Source organism: Molossus molossus, unplaced genomic scaffold, assembly GCF_014108415.1.
Source record: "Molossus molossus isolate mMolMol1 unplaced genomic scaffold, mMolMol1.p scaffold_m16_p_15, whole genome shotgun sequence".
In the NCBI taxonomy this organism is placed as follows: domain Eukaryota; kingdom Metazoa; phylum Chordata; class Mammalia; order Chiroptera; family Molossidae; genus Molossus; species Molossus molossus.
In genome coordinates this window covers 25082301-25099773 of record NW_023425350.1, presented here as the reverse complement: position 1 = coordinate 25099773, position 17473 = coordinate 25082301, and the positions used below count along the sequence as shown (strand labels likewise).

Here is a 17473-nt window from a genome sequence, read left to right as displayed (position 1 = left end):
GGCAGCAGATGGCAGCCATATCTGGGACTCCAGCAACCTGGCTCACACTCTTTGCCCCACCCTGGTGATTCCCTGAGGCCCTGCCCCACCCATCCTTCAGGCCTACCCAAGCTGTTTCCAGTGGCTTTACTATAGGATTGGCCTGTCTTGGATCCTGCTTCAGATTTTCCTGAAATCTCTCAAACAAGCAGCATCTGGTCTCAGCAAGCCCCATATCTCTCATTAAGTGGCCCCAGGCCTGGCACTAGAAGCTGCCAGCCTCTTGGTTCACAGCTTGGCTTTGCCTGGACACCTCCAAGCCCAACACAAGAAGCAGCCATTGGCAGATCACTCTGTAGCTTATGCCTGGTGGCCCCGGGTAGAGCACAGGCAGAGGCTGGCCTTGCCCCAGAGCCAGCACACCCAGTGGACAGCTTCAGACCACATCGAAGCCCTCCTCAAGTGACACAGCAGGGCTCGGTGGATACCAGAGCCCTGCTAAAGTAAGTCTTTCTCTGTGTGTTGGGCCCCTACACCACTGAATCTCCAAGGGAGTCAGAAGCCAGTGGTCAGTGGGCATAGTCAGTCCTTGCAGCTGATCGCCTGAGTAAATTCCTCCCACTGACATGCCAACAGCAATCAAGACTCAGTTACAACAGAAAGGTGTACAGTCCACATGAGGGGTGCACCTCGGGGGCCCAGTTGGGGTGGTCAGGGATGCTGTGCCATTGGACCCTATAGGACACCTACAACAATAGGCCACCCAGTAAAGCCTAGCAGACATAGTAACGCTCTAATACATAGAAACAATCACAGGGAAGCAGCCAAAATGAGGAAACAAAGAAACATGTTCCAAGTGAAAGAACAGAACAGAATTCTAGGAAAAGAACTAAACAAAATGGAGATAATCAGATGCAGAGTTTAAAACACTGATTATAAGGATGCTAAGGAACTTAGTGAGACTTTCAAGGAACTTAAGGAAAACTCAAAAAGAACTTAGTGAGAACATCAACAACATGAAAAAGGACCAGTCAGAAAAGAAGTATTAACTAATTGAAATAAAGAATGATTTACAGGGAATCAATAGTAGAGTGGGTGAAGCCAAGAAGCAAAACATCGACTTGGAATATAAGGAAGCAAAAAACACCCAATCAGAACAGCAAAAAGAAAAACGAATTTTAAAAAATGAGTATAGTGTAAGGAGCCTCTGGGACAACTTCAAGCATACCAACATTCACATCGTGGGGGTGCTAGAAGAAGAGAGAGAGCAAGAAATTGAAAACCTATTTGAAAAAATGATGACAGAAAACTTCCCTAACTTGGTGAAGGAAACACAAGTCCAGGAAGCACAGAGAGTCTTAAACAAGATGAACCCAAAGAGGTCCACACCAAGACACATTATCATCAAATTGCCAAAGGTTGAAGACAGAATCTTAGAAGCAGCAAGAGAAAAGCAGTTACCTACAAAGTTGCTCCTATAAGACTGTCAGCCAATTTCTCAAAAGAAACTTTGCAGTCCAGAAAGGAGTGGCAAGACATATTCAAAATGATGAAATGCAATAACTTACAACCAAGATTATTCTATCCTGCAAAGCTGTCATTTAGAATCGATGGACATAAAAAGAGTTTCCCAGACAAGAAAAAGGAGTTCATCACCACCAAACCAGTATTATATGAATGATGAAAGGTCTTCTTGAAGGAGAACAAAAACAAAAATATGAACAATAAAATGGCAATAAATACTTATCAACAATCGAATCTATAAACAAAATGATCAGCAGAACAGAAACAGACTTACAGATACAGAGAACTTTTTGTTGCTTGCCAGATGGGAGGAGGTTGGGGGACGGGTGAAAAAGATGAAGGAATTAAGAAGTACAAATTGGTTGTTAGACTGATGAACCTCAAAGGGAAGGAGGAAAGGAGGATAGGAAGAGAAAAACCAGAGAACTTCTATGCATATGTGCATTACCAATGGACACAAATAATAGTGTGGAGAAAGCAGGAGAGGGGCAGAATTGACGAGGAGGGGGTCATTTGGGGAAAAAAGGGGGACATCTATAATACATTCAACAATAGAAATAAGTTTTTAAAAAGAATAAATAATAATAAAAAAACAAACTGTTTCACGTACTCTCAACCTACTTTTGCCTCACCTTGTATATGGATTATTTTGTCAAAATCTGTGAGATATTTAACTTAGAGTACTTTTCTTGACTTAATTACTGGTTTTAACATTTGTCATTTTATACCTGATATTTTTAGTCTCTACTGGTGAACATTTATTTACTATGTTAAACTTTTAAATTTCTAGGTGGCTGTGCTGCTAATGGATACTCAGGGTGCCTTTGATAGCCAGTCAACAATCAAAGACTGTGCAACAGTGTTTGCTCTGAGCACTATGACTAGCTCAGTCCAGGTGAGACACAAGATGCTGTTGGCATGATTAGCTCAGAGAAGCCTAATACCTTTCCTCTTCCTCCAAATGTCTTTTGATTGGATAAAATAGATTAAAATTAGAGCTGTTCACATTTCATGCTTGCTGTTCTGGCTCATAATGTGAAATTTCATACTTTGAGTGCTTACCAAGGAAGTAATATACCAGTAGAAATCCGTTTGGTTTTCATCATAGTATCTAATGCATCCTTTTTTTAAAGGAAAAGTTATTATTGCATGCTACCCTTAATTGGATTCAGTCATATGGCTGCCTGATATGTACTCCTGACATAAATATTTCTTTTCAGTGATACTGTCACAGTGTCTTAAAATTTTTGTTATGCTTTCTAGTATTATCTAGAGCATATGACCAGTCTCTATAAGTTCCCATTTTCATCCTTCCTCAATTTGAAGTATGTAGCTGTCTGAGTGGAAAGAAATTTTGGATATTAAGGAGTACTTTTCAGCCTGGCTTCTGTTTATTATAGGGCTGGGGATATCTGTCACTGTCAACTAAATGTTGCTTTTGGGGACCCTCAAAGTCTCTTTTTTCCATTTTGTTCAACCTCTTTTTCTCTGATCTTGCGAGGTGACAGAACTGTCGATCCCTTAAGGTAAGCAGAAGCCACATCTTTGTGTTTATATTATCACATTATAGCCCTTCAGATTAGCTGGCATTGTGGCTTGACTTAAAATACAATGTGGGAGTTCTCTGTCCTAAGACTTGTACGTTGGTGTTCTCTTGTTTATTTATTCAACTTTATGGTAGTAGAAGGCCTAATTTTGGGTCTTTTATACCCACTCATCCACTTTTTATCTACAAAATGGGGATTTTACCTATCTTGCCTATCTATCACATGTGGTGGTTTGTGTGCAGTCAGATATGAGATCTAAATGAGATAATGCATAGGGAAGTGCTTTGTAAACTATAAATAATCAAGAAAATTAAAGTTGTTGTTATTATTATTTTTATTCCTCATCCGAGGATATTTTTCTACTTCTTATCAGATACAGTGGGAGGAAGGGAGGGAGAGAGAAAGAGAGAAACATTGATGTGATAGAGCCACATCAACTGGTTGCCTCCTGCACGACCCGACCAGGGCCATGGATGAACTGCAGCTGAGGTACATGCCCTTGACTGGAATCGAACCCGCGAGTCTTTGGTCCATGGGCTGACGCTCTAACCTCTGAGCCAAACCGGCCTGCGCGAAGTTGTTTTTTAGTACTGTTTTCTTACTGATCATTGAGACTAGATTTCTCACCTTCTTTACATAAGCTGTCTGGCTGGTAGATCAATGACAAATTGATTCTCTTGTCATTTATTCTTTCAACAAACAATTATTGAGCAATAAGTACAACACAGTATATTAAGTACTAATGGTCTAAACAAACAGATCCTCTCATTACTATTTGCAGCCTGGCTCTGACAATGAAGGTATCTGGACCTCTTATCTGAAAAGCTAAGGCCCATATGGTAAAAATAGGTTGGTTGTGCTTTCAGTTTTAAGTTGAAATCTAGAGGTACTCTGGTTGGAGTTAGTCATCTGAGAATATTATTTTAATTTTGCTGGCTGTTTATATTCTTGACCTCCAAGTGATTCAGCTAGATTATCACTCATTTGCTGTTAGAACAAATTGTTCTATCTTTAGAGTAACCCTGTTTTCTTAGACATAGTTATTTCTTAGAGGTGACATCTGTGGACATCCATTTTTTTCCTGTGGTGGCGTAGGTCACCTTTTAAATACTTGAGTCACAAGGACTGGACCTAGTGACTCTTTCCTCCAATTTTCCTTGAGAGTACTTAGACCTTCCAGAGGTCTGATAACAGCTCTGGTTTATGTACCTTGGAAAGCCTCCTAAAATTTTAAGAAAGGGCAAGAGTGCCACCTGCTGTTATTTTTGTCTAGTTAACAGGCAGGTAAAATTTTCATGTTCAATTATTTAGACTGATGAGTTAACTTACATAAAAAGAGAACCATGTTAGAATCTATGGTGGTAGTTGAGACATCCACCAGATAATTCTTAACTATGTACTATGATTGTATCAGGGAAGAATTTATCTTTGTAGAATTATGTTCCTCACATTCATTGACTTAGACAAATAATTGTGGAAACAATTTTTACTTAAAAAAAAAGATTGTTTTATAACAAAGTAACTTTGAAAAGGAGGAAAACTTACTACATAATATACTTTTAAAAAATATGTTTGCCACTTTTTAGGCCCTGTATGCCTATATTCATGATTTTTACAGTTTACCACCACTGTTTCCCTCTTTATATTCTATCCTGACTATTAGGAAAAAAGAGAATATCCTTTTCATGTGCCACTGGTTAAGACAGTAGCTAAGCGATTCATTTGTGTTGAGGTATAAAATACCCTTTATTTCCATGAGTACAGCTGTACACAGCTGGGTATTCCAAATAAGACATCAATAAAAACAAAATTTTGTTTTAACAGGTATATAATTTGTCTCAGAATATTCAAGAAGATGATCTTCAGCACTTGCAAGTACGTGTGTCTTAAAGAATGTATGTCAAAGTATTGAAAATTTATTCCCTACTTTATTGTGACTTTTCCCCTAGAAGCCTATAACATTGTAAGAAGATTGAATACTGCCTAATTGTACACTGATGTACCACTTCTTAACTTTTTATTCATTGAACTTTTTATTAACTAAGTTTTAATATATACCCACCTAGTCTGTTAGAAAATTAAATGCTTGGCTTTCAAATGATTTTAAAGGCTCTGACATCTAGTGGTCTCATATAGAATGAACAGCTTTACAGATATTTTCTTTCAGTCTCTTCAGAGGCATTATTTTAAATACCTTGATTTATAGTTATTTACAGAGTACGGCAGACTTGCAATGGAAGAAATCTACCAGAAACCATTTCAGGTAAATATTTTATCATTTTTTAAAATTTACCTTTAAACAGCTATCAAGCCACCTCATCTTGTAACTCTGAAAACATGAGTACATTACAACAAATTCATTTTTAGCAGTAGATTCAGCAGAATTAATACTAATTTGTGGTAATGTTATCACCAACTTATCAGTAGTAGGCTAACCAGATAGGAAATAGAACAGATAGCTATAGATTGATTTTTAATACTTTTGCATAGATTAAGAGGTTAATAATGTTTCTCTTAATTAGATGTTATTTAATTCTAAAACTTGCCCTGGCCAGTTTGGCTCAGCGGTTGAGCGTTGGCCTGCGGACCAGAGAGTCCTGGGTTCGGTTCCCGCTAGGGGCACGTGCCACACACACAAAAAAATTTCTAAAACTTAAGATAGTCCCTTAGATTTTTTTTTAACATGATAAACTACTATAAAATATTTTAGGTTTCCTTTGTGTGGCATATTACAAGTTCATGTTAGTCCTGTTATTCTTTGTTTTGGTTGCATATAGAATTATATCTCTCCCCCTTCTCCAGCTCCTATATGCCCATGTTTTTTAAATGGTTGGTACAGAATATTAAGTAAGAAACTAACCTGGGTGGAAAGTTATTTTAGAAGCATTTGCTTTGCCTGCTTTTGTGGAGCCCTTTCATGACAGAGATTAATGAAAAACAAAGCTAACGTATAAGACTACATTAGTACTGTTTGGTCAGTTGTGTTACAAGAGGTGAGAATGACTCCACCCTGTTTGCTCATCAGTGTGTGAAGTCCTTCCTGTGTGGTAGCAGTAGTGGTGAATTAGTGTCTGTGGGTTTATATTGATTCTGGCTCAGTCTTGTCGGGTTCAAGTGATCGCTTTTATGAAATATTTGGGCAGATTTTAGCTTCATTTTGTGTATATGAATGAAATACATTCGATTTGGCCTGTTTCATTCTTTTTCTGAATTGGGGTAATTTTACCACCAAGCAGACATTTACAAGTGTCTGGAGACATTTTTGGTTGTCACATTTTGGGTGGGGAGGTTAATGCTACTGGCATCCAGTGCATAGGGGCCAGCAAAGCTCTTCAGTATCCTACAGTGCACAGGACAGCCATGCACAGCTAAGAATTATCTGGCCCAAAATGTCAATAGTGTTGAGATTGACAAACCTAAGCACATGTGAATAAAAAATTCTGTGAAAAAAATTAGTTGGGGGGGAAAAATTAGTTGGTCTAGAATTAGGTTAGCTGGTCTTCTCGTTAAACAGCCTTGAGTTAATATTATGATCTGTATGTCCTAATATGCCTTTTGTTCATTTTAAAAGATCTAGTATTAATGCTTGTGGTGACTCTTTGTATGTAGCGAGGTTTTCAGATGGAGGCAGTTGCTGGTATAGGGGCTGGGAGTGTTAGTTTAGGTAGGCCTTGATATAACTATGAGTAGTATTAACCATTTATTACTATAACTTTTGATAAGGCTTGTTTAGGGGAATAAGGGAGGTAGTGAATTTTTGTAAAATTTTGTAAGAAATGATTTCCTTTTTCCCCCTTGTGTATAGACATTAATGTTTTTGATTCGAGATTGGAGTTATCCTTATGAACATGCATATGGTTTGGAAGGTGGAAAACAATTCCTTGAAAAGAGATTGCAGGTAAGTCCCACTTCTCAGAGGAGAGCGCAAGTGCCAAGCCAGGTAAAGGAGTGGCTGCCTGGACTGCTGCCGGGACTACCAGTCTCTAGGTGTCGTTAGGGTACATTGAGTGTCCCAGATTAGCCCAGATGACTCCATACATAATTGGTGAAAAGAGGACAGTGACTACAAATGGAAGTTAAGGAACAAATATTTCTCTTTCAGAGTCAGCTGCTCTCTCAGTAAATCAATATTCAAAGGATAAAAGTTTGAAGACTAACTTTTTGACCTACTTAGATTGCATGTATGTCCTTCTCTGGCCCAGCTGATCTTCTGAACATTTGGGACAGACTGAATAATATAATGTGCATATATTGAGCACAGATGATGTGAGGCGGTCTCTCCAAGGAAGACTATCTCATAGAGACAGCATATGGAGCTAGAAAGGGATCTTAAATATCTAGTTCAACCTTCTTTAGTTTTTAGATATATATATAACAAAACTAGAACCCAGAAAAGCGACTTGCCTTTGGTCACTAATTATTGATAACTGGACTAGAACCCAAATATCCATGCAATACATCACACCAAGGCATTCCTGGAAAATAACCTCATCAACATGATCCTTTATTCCTAAAGGTGCCCTCCCATGGAATTACTTGGGAAACCCTCATGTCAGATAACTTCCCGTCCACTCACATACACGAAAAATACATAACGGTCCCTTTATTCATAGGTAGGAGGGTTAATAAAATGTTCTTTGCCTATGTGATGATACATTTAGTTTCTCAACTACTGTAAGAACTTTGGGTACAGTATAGTTTTCTTATTCCTAAAATGAGATTTAAACCAAGTTCTCAATCTTTGATTATTTGGAAAGCATTTCAGACCCTACTGTTGGAGATCATTTCCGTCAACAAGGGTTTTTTTGTGTTTTTTTTCAGAAGAAATGAACACATAGCATGTTAGGTATGCTACCTAAGCTCAGAATTATGTACTTCAAAGCCAAGTAAACATGTTACATGTAACTATGTAACTGGCATCCAGAAACACCCACCTCTATCCACTGCCCCCTCCCCCCCTTGCGAACCCTCTACTACTATCCTGACCTCTAACAGACTTTGTTTGTTTTTGTACTTTTTACGAAAGGAATAATATATAGTATGTATTTGTATCTAGCTTCTTTTGCCCATTATTATGTTTCTGAGATTGATCCATATTTTTGCATGTAGTTTTTCATTTATTTACTCTCATTGCTATGCAGTATTCCATTATATGAATAGACAATGATTTTTCAATTCTAGTCTAGATGGAGATTTAGGTAATTTCCAGGTTTTGTTGATTACAAATGGTGCTTTTTGGTATGTTTTTTTAGAATGATTTTTAAGAAGTCTTTGGGAGAGTATATGAGTTATATTGGGATAAGTTGTTATTAAAAATCTAAAGTTAAGCTTTTCTTTCAGAAAATACTTAGCAGTCTCTCTTCCCTAAATACTGATAACTAGAATTAATCACAAATAATTTTATAATCTTAAGTAATCATAGAATTAAAAATAAATAATCGAGTGCTGAAATCCTAATAATTTTCTAAGGTTCTTTGGACTATACTGGAGCAGTTCACCTTAGTTATTATTTTGCTCATGGTTTGACTTTTTCATTTGTAGGCAGATTAATACTTTGTTTTTCTCTTTTCTATTATAAGTACTTTAAAGGCACATTCTTAATTTGTTACCTGGTTTGTAAATCTCAACCATGACTTGTTATTCTGCCATTAGATATTATGATTAATTATTATTTTTTATTTTTTTCCTGTCCTTGGCAGCTAACATAGGGGGGAAAAAACCACACCCATCTTTTCTGGTTTAAGACAAAGTGGGGCCTTACCAAAGTGGTCAGAAATGGGTCTTTAGTAAAATTTTATATTGTCAAACACGTATCTGGAATAGCATCTGAGCTAAGTGTGCATACATGTGAGTGTGTGTGTGTTTTCTTAAACAAATGTTTTCTCCTGTTTGCACCTTCATTCTGTCTCCTTCTGCCCTCAGGTAAAACAAAATCAACATGAAGAGCTACAGAATGTAAGGAAGCACATTCACAATTGTTTCTCAAATCTTGGTTGCTTCCTTTTACCACATCCTGGTCTTAAAGTTGCAACTAATCCTAGTTTTGATGGGAGATTGAAAGGTGGGAATTCCCATTCTTGCTAAAATCAGAACTTATTTTTTAGGGGCTGAAAGTTTTTTAAAAAGTACATAGTTTCTTAAATTTTGTGTCTTATACTGGAGGACATTTCGATGTACTGTTAATGATGTGATTATAATGATCTTTTGATCTTTCTAGCTTTTCACTGTTCTTTTGCAAACAGCTAGCATATTGATTAATATTTATAATGTGGTCTGTTGCTCAGCACTGATGTGCTAAAAATTCTGAAGGCTAAGAACATTTTATTATTTCATCTGGTTACTTTCTGCTAAAAAGCTTTATTAATATATTGTATTGATGCAACCAGATTTAAGTCTTTCCTTTTCAGGGATGATAGTATAACTTTTTTGTGTTTGTTTTGGGGTTATTTTGAGAATGATGGTAAAAAGCTTGAAGATTGATGAAACTTTTACAGTATTGCTGGAAAACAAAATCTAATATAAAAATTTAATGCAATTTTGTGAGTTATTTGTCTTCTGAAAGGGATAGTTTAGTTAATAGTTAATGTGGAGTTTGTGTAGTCCCTAGTTTGGTTTATTTATTATTTAAGCTGAAAGAATTCTTGGGGAAATGTGGGGGGAAGTTTGGGAGGGTTATGCTCTTTTCTAGGAGATAGTGACATGTTTGGATGAGTTTTTTAAATGATCTACTTTAAGTAATAGATACTGTGAACTCTTATTTCATGAAACAGAATTTTATTAGCTACCAACAGGGAATTCTTCACTTTTTTTTGGACTAATATGTTGACTAATTTCATGTTCACTAGATATTGATGAAGACTTTAAACGAGAGCTTCGAAATCTGGTTCCATTGCTGCTTGCCCCTGAAAATTTGGTAGAAAAAGAGATAAGTGGATCTAAAGTCACTTGTAGAGATCTTGTAGAATATTTTAAGGTAGGAAAACTCTTACATTTAATGATTTGGTTTTAAGTTTAGAAATGTAGATGAATTAAAACTCATCTATATGTACAAGATACTTATTTTAAAGCAAAAGAGTAACATTTATTGTTTATCTGCCTTGAATTGGGTGTATCAATATTTACGGATATTTAAGATTGTAGCAGACACCTTGTATCTTCTAGACAGTGATTTTGCTTATAGAATTATCCTACTTGTTCTCCAGCTCTGATACTGTAATACCACTCTATCATTTGTGATGACAGTAGGGATTGAGAACATAATTCTCCATATTGAGTGCTTACAAAAGCCTTCTCTCAGAGTTCTGAGGACTTGATAGCAGCTGAAAGTATCAAAACTGGTTTCTGAGTGCAAGTAAAATATTCGTAGATTTTTTTCTCTGCTCTTTGTAGCTTGATTGCCAAAGCAAGATCATTGTAGAGGGTTGCATTTATTCATAGTAGTTATGACTGGGTAGAAGGGAAAACACAGTTAACTAGGAGTGTATTTTTGTTTAGTTATGAATTAATTTAAAATCAGTAGAAAGTTGAGATGAAAGATTCCTATATGGACTTATTGAAAATTCTCATCTTGTCACCCTATTCTTAAACCACAATTATGTAATTTTTTTTCCCTTAAACTGAAATATCACTTAAGCTGGTCAATGTAAAATACTGAATTATAATGTTTTCTGGCATATTTATTTGAAACATTGGCTGTAGGGGAAAATTATGGATTTTTTTCATAAAGTAGATGGCATTTTATATATAACTTAAATATGAGACATGTAACTTTTATACAAATTGGAATTATACATAGAAATTTTTCTGTAGGATATTATTTAGCAACATATGTATTTAATAATGTTGAGCACAGGGTTAATTTTGTTAGAATGAGAGTGGATGATTTTTAAAGCCTAGACTTTCCTTTTAATAGTGTGAATCATGTTTATATTTAATGACTTTTCTTTCTTTGGGATTGAAGATCCAAATTGCATAACCTACCAATATAATGAGTCTTCTGTATTTTTAGGCTTACATTAAAATTTATCAAGGAGAAGAACTTCCACATCCAAAGTCCATGCTTCAGGTAGTGTGTGTGTTGTACATGTATTTATTTGTGAGGGAGAAAAAAAATCTTTGTTTTAGAGATAAATGCTGGAAATGGGTGGTGCTTCTTTGCATGCATATAAATTTTAGATATTTAAGGCAATACATGTCATGGATCCTGACGTTTTTATATGATTTTTTTTTTTTTTTGTAACCATAGATTGCAGACCTTGCATACACATAGGTCACCAAAATAAGAATCCTCCATACCTTCTCTTCAGTTGCTCAGAAAGTGTAGGAAAATTTCTGTTGCAAGAAGATAGCTTAAAATGGACCTCACTGAATCTGGCTTCTCCTTTTCTCTGAATCTTTGACAGTGAATGTTGTTAGAAATAAGGCTTATTTTCTTTTTGTATTAATGATTTTGAGCTGCTTCTAATAAGCAGTTTTGTGCATTTAAAAATACCCCTTGTGTGTCCTGGCTGGTTTGGCTCAGTGGTTAGAATGTCGGCCTGTGGTCCGGAGAGACCAGGGTTCGGTTCCCACTAAGGGTGCATATCTCGGTTGCAGTTTGCCCCTGGCCCTGGTTGGGTCGTGCGGGTGGCAGCCACTCGATATGTACCTTTCATGTTGATGTTTCTTTCTCTCTCTCTCTCTTCCTCCCACTCTATCTGAATAAAAGATGTGAAAGTGTCTTCGGGTGAGGATTTAAAAAACAACAAATACCCCTTGTGTAATACTGATTATGAGAGAGACAACCATATGGGTAATACTTGATTCTTTACATCTGGAGACTTGACAATTTTAGGGTTGTATCTATTGTCTATTATTTTCTGAGCATATGTGGTATTTCCTATAAACCCATTTTAACAAACCTAAGCAAAACTTATTTAGGCAGGCAGTTCTGTTAGAAGCAATTACTATATCCTTTATACTGGTGTTCCCTTCCATTGGAATGGAAAACTGGAAGTTGGTAATATTTTCTCTGATTCATTTTCAGACTTCTTTTTTTTTTTAAATCCTCACCCGAGGACATTTTTCCATTTTTTGTTCAGATAGAGTGGGGAGGGAGAGAGAGAGAGAGGAAGAGAGAGAGAAACATCGACGTGAAAGGGACACATCGAGTGGCCGCCACCCGCACGACCAACCAGGGCCGGGGACAAACTGCAACTGAGGTACATGCCCTTAGCGGGAACCGAACCCGGGTCTCTGGACCGCAGGCCGACGCTCTACCGCTGAGCCAAACTGGCCAGGGCCAGACTTCTTTATTGTATATAATTTACTGTGTTATTCAGAATTTATAGAAGCATCAGGTTTGTTGTTGTTTTTTTTTATAAAATTGGCACATTTTATTTTATTTTTTTAGGCAACAGCTGAAGCTAATAATCTTGCTGCAGTAGCAGGAGCAAGAGAGATTTATTGCAAAAGTATGGAACAGGTTTGTAACTAAAATTTAAATTTGACACTAGAGTGAGGTAGACGATATTTATTATCTAAAATAATTGAAATAATTTGTGCTCCTTATACATTGTTATGTTACATCATTTCCTAATTCCCTTTTATTAACTCTGCTGGAAATAAACTAAGAAAATAATTCACAGAGTGCAGGATATGGGTGGTAAGTTACTACATAAACCGTGCTGAAATATTTTCTGACACATGATTCAGAGTGCTGTTTATTAGTAGCTTCTGATGTAATTAACATTAGCCTAAGGCCAGTAGCAGTTTCTATGCTAAGCTTGCTAACTTGAACATTAATGTACTTTTTAAAATTTATCTTTTACCCACATTCTTGCCTGCAGTTTTTTGTACTCTTATGGTGTATTAGTGGATCAAGTGAAATCAGGTTCAGATTTCAGTGTCATTATTTTGTCTTTGCTTGTATTAGTCATATTTGGAAATATATTTTGCCTGAGTCAGACATATCAGTTACAACTAAATAGGTTATGGTTATGTGTGAGATAGTATGAACAAGTTTAAAACTGAACCATGTAGGTGATTTGACTTTTTGAGACTAAACACTGTGAGAAGGGAATTTTCAGATGTGAATTATTTCTAGCATGTAAATCTATCGTTCTGTAATCATATCTGTACAGGTATGTGGTGGGGACAAGCCTTACATTGCACCTTCAGATCTGGAGCGAAAACACCTGGATTTCAAGGAAGTGGCGATTAAACAGTTTCGCTCAGTAAAAAAAATGGGTGGAGATGAATTCTGCCGTCGTTATCAGGACCAGCTTGAAGCTGAAATTGAAGAAACCTATGCAAATTTTATAAAGCACAATGATGGCAAGAATATCTTCTATGCTGCTCGTACCCCTGCCACACTGTTTGCAGTCATGTTTGCCATGTATATAATCTCAGGACTGACTGGCTTCATTGGCCTAAACTCTATAGCTGTCTTGTGTAACCTGGTCATGGGGTTGGCACTGACATCTCTTTGTACTTGGGCATATGTTAAATACTCTGGGGAGTTCAGAGAAATTGGAACAATGATTGATCAGCTTGCTGAAACACTATGGGAACAGGTTGGTATCTATCTTTTGGTTTTTAGAGACTAATCTCATCCCTGTGACTTTCCTTCCTCCCCACACAGTATTTACACACCTACTTTTCCTTTATATGAGGAATGTCAAAAGGATTTTTCCGTTTTATTTGGATGTATAATCTGAATATAAAGTGTGAACAGGAGAATGTTTTTTTCTTTAAAGTCATAATTTTAGAGTGCTTTAGTTGGCTTAAATTTGTAATATCCTTTGGACAGATTCTTAATCATAGTCCTGACTCTATCAAACAGTGGGCAGGGCAAGTCTCTAAGGATTTCTTTCTTTGAGAAGAGAAAATATAATTGGCGAAAGAGTTATGAAAGTAAGGAAAAGAAGTATGGAAGTTCAGTAATTTAGGGAAGCAAAAGAAGTTTCATACTAATAATGGCAAGAAGCAATGCATGCTTATATTCCAGGAGAAATGTTAGATGGTATTCAGGTCTCCATTGCCTTCCATGAAGAGATAGTAGTGATTTGCTGATGTACTACAATGAACAATCCAATAGGGATTTCTTACACAAAACACTTTGTTTGACTTCTGTATTATGGAAATGCTGATGAACAAAACAAAGCACTACAGAGAACCAACTCTTAATCATAATCTTTTACTTCAACCAGATATCAAAGTCCAGGCTGACAAGTGTCTACTAAGGAAAGCCATGTTGTATATTGGCCAACCGTGTGTTGGAATTGCCCATGTACAGAAAATTCCATTTAAGGATGTTGTCATTAAAATGATCATCATGAAATTCTTGAGCATCATGTCAAGGACCAGAATGAAAGCTGCAGTTATTACTGATGAACAGTAAAATGGGCATTTTCAGATACCATTTCTGGGCTGAAAGTATTTGGCTTATTGGAAGATCTAGAATATGCAGGTCCATGTTGGTTTTGGCTTAAAATTTAAAGACTGAAGAAGTAAACCTTTTTTTTTTTTGTAGAAAGTTCATTATTCTTGTAATAATATCATTATTTTATAAAGTGACTCACTATATTAATATTATTTTATAAAGTGAATCACTATTAATATGGATTTTATATTCTTTAGAGAAATGCTCATTTTTATTCAGATCTGATTAGGAAGCTTATGTTTGGATATGTGTAAAATTTAAATTTTTATCTCAAAAAATCTCTCCACATTCCGTTGATACCTTCTAATAGAATATGGATTAAAAGCTGTTACAACCTCACTTTTAAAGAAAGTATTATCCACTAAATTTTTGGACCATTACTAATTTTCTGCAACATGAAATTCAATAACTGTACGGTATCTTCTTCAGAAAAACCAATCATCTCCTGTACAGCATCGATTCTAAGATTTGAGAGGTGCCATTATTACAAAACAAATGGAAGAATCTAAAGTGTGAAAAATTATTTTTAGTGTAGTTGAGGTAAGGTGAGCACTAGACAGAGAAGTTCTGTGCTGTGTCGACAAACCTTGTCTAAATTTTTTTTTGCATTTCTCTTTTCTTTTGCTTCAGAGGAGTCCCAGGAAGGTGAGAAACCTACAAAGTCTCAAATTCTTGTAGTCTTAAACTCTTAAACTTCAAGGCACTCTCAGTCATTCTCCTAACAAATCACTCCATGTTTTAGGTGTTTTCCAAACTGTTTGAAGTTACTAGACGCCGAATGGTTCATCGTGCTCTTTCATCAGCACAGCGACAGAGACTGTCATCCAACAATAACAAGAAGAAAAATTAGACAGTATTTTAAACTTTTTTCTCTATCTGAAGTGTTCACACTTATACATGTAGGACAATAAGCAGGACCGTCTGGGCCGGTCTGCATAAATGCTGTGTACATACCAGATTTGATGCTGCATATAGGGTATGGAATTGCACATCCATCTCATAGGACTGTACATGGTTTGAATAAGAGGAAAGTGATTTTTGTTATATTATAAAATGTCTAACTGCATTATTTGTAGCATTGTAACTTTTTTGGGGGAGAAGCATCTTTTTATTTTCCACATTCCTGGTTATTTTCTTCATTGCTTTGAATTGAATTTTTATATCTATTTTTATATGTAACTCTTTTTTTACCTCATGTTTTTATTTGTTTTGCACATTTCTCATACCACAGGTATTGAAGCCCCTGGGTGATAATTTGATGGAGGAAAACATAAGGCAGTCTGTATCAAACTCCATCAAAGCAGGCCTGACTGACCAGGTGTCTCATCATGCCCGGTTACAGACGGACTGACAGTTCATCTCCTCATGGACTCCACTCCCTCTTTTTTCATGCTTGCTGTACAATGAGAACTCCAATACAAATAAACCAAAGTTTACAATCAACTGTAGAAGTAGTTTAGTACAACTGGCTTCACATATGGCTGCCACAGAGTGTGAAAATTGTTGGTTGGTTTTAAGCATTCTTTTCATGGCTCCTAAGGCATGGAGATTAGCTGAGGAGCAGTAGTTTATCATGCACAGTTGTGCCATGTTTTTAATTCTTTTTCTTTTTACTTAATCTAATGTTAGTGAAATTTGTGTTATGTAAAAGGATATTTCAGGGAAATATTTTAAGAAATCTATTTAGAGTCTAACACAGTGTCCCATTGACTTTTAATTTTTAGAGAAGTTATGAATCACTGTATAAAGAATCAGATTGGAATGACAATGAAGCCTTTATTGAGCCACTACATTAAAAGTATATATTGCTTTACTGCCTTCAGTACCAGTATTACATAAATGCATGTATCAGAAACTTCACAGAAATTACATGACAACTCTTGTAGCTGAGAAAGTGATTCTGAGGTGTACATTTGTCTTGCCTTTTTAAATTTATAAACCTGCCCTAAAAGGAGATGCATATCTGGGAAACTGAACTGTCATTATGCAGTTTAGCCTTCATGTACATAAAATATGCCATTAATTTTATTGGGGGAGAAATTCCATCCAAAAATGTTGCCTACACCTATGAGTTAAGAGTGTCTGTACAGTGTGTAGCTTTTATTTTCTAAACTCACAGATAGGGCATGTATATGAATTATAAATATATAAATAACGATTTTGTATTAAAAGTTTTGTAGTTTATGGCAAAATCTGGTTCTGTGGTAGGCTAATAAGTGCAGTCCCTGTGAAGGAATGTTTGTGGCTCACGTCAGTGTGTGAATTCATAGACTTTGAAGTTTTTGATATATTTGTGATATTTATCTTCCTTGAGCACTGCAATCTACCCCCCCCCCCCCAAGGGAATCCAATGGGAATGTTGATCGTGACTTTGTCCTCTGTTGCATTTTAAAGTTATTTCCTGTAATTTATTTTCAGTATATAATTAAAAATTTGTTGTATATATAAGATGAAACTTGTGATTCTTTTTTTAAGAAATTCTTCAAGTCTGTATTCCATTACATAAATCATATTTGTTTATTTTGAAAAAGAGCATGAGCAGGACACACCTAAGTGAGAGCTCTAAGGTATCATATTATACCTCCAAGCTAAGCTTGTAAAAGTTTTCTGTGTCTGTCTTGGTTAGGGAAAACTTGTGATTAGCCTGGGGTGTAGATGGGGATTTACTCATTTCTTTTCTTTTTTTCTTTTCTTTTTTGTGTGACATGTGAGGCTAACATTTCTGCAATACGTTTTTGTAGCCTTCTTTATGAACACCTGTTAAAGCACCTACTTTGGTTTTTAAGTGAAGAAAATTCAGATGTTGAGTTGCATGCCTGAAAGCTCTAAATTTACCTTGGTTGGTAATATCTCTTCTCCCCCTTTGACTCCTGTTTTTCTACGGATTGTATTTGTTTCCATCTGTATTAAATTGCTAACAACTCCTCTGTTCTTAAACATAAAGAATCCACTTGAAAAGTGTTTCTTTTTGTTTCTTCTACCACCCGTTTTATGAATGCTG

General features: G+C 36.1%; 1 protein-coding gene across 4 annotated transcripts in view; it reads left to right on the top strand.

Moving 5' to 3' along the window:
- ATL2 (atlastin GTPase 2) overlaps positions 1–16920 on the top strand; it is a 62033-nt gene extending 45113 nt beyond the window's left edge. The window contains exons 4-14 of one of the 4 annotated variants that reach the window (XM_036262860.1): positions 2294–2398; positions 4875–4925; positions 5257–5313; positions 6856–6948; positions 8973–9111; positions 9896–10023; positions 11059–11115; positions 12442–12513; positions 13172–13603; positions 15103–15117; positions 15704–16870. In XM_036262860.1, coding sequence (XP_036118753.1) covers positions 2294–2398; positions 4875–4925; positions 5257–5313; positions 6856–6948; positions 8973–9111; positions 9896–10023; positions 11059–11115; positions 12442–12513; positions 13172–13603; positions 15103–15117; positions 15704–15823 — 1269 coding nt within the window. In that variant the 3' untranslated portion in view covers positions 15824–16870. Of the gene's footprint in view, positions 1–2293; positions 2399–4874; positions 4926–5256; positions 5314–6855; positions 6949–8972; positions 9112–9895; positions 10024–11058; positions 11116–12441; positions 12514–13171; positions 13604–15102; positions 15118–15214 lie in introns of all 4 variants that reach the window. The other 3 variants (XM_036262862.1, XM_036262863.1, XM_036262864.1) reach the window with 3 other exon arrangements.
- The last annotated feature ends 553 nt before the right edge of the window (positions 16921–17473 follow it).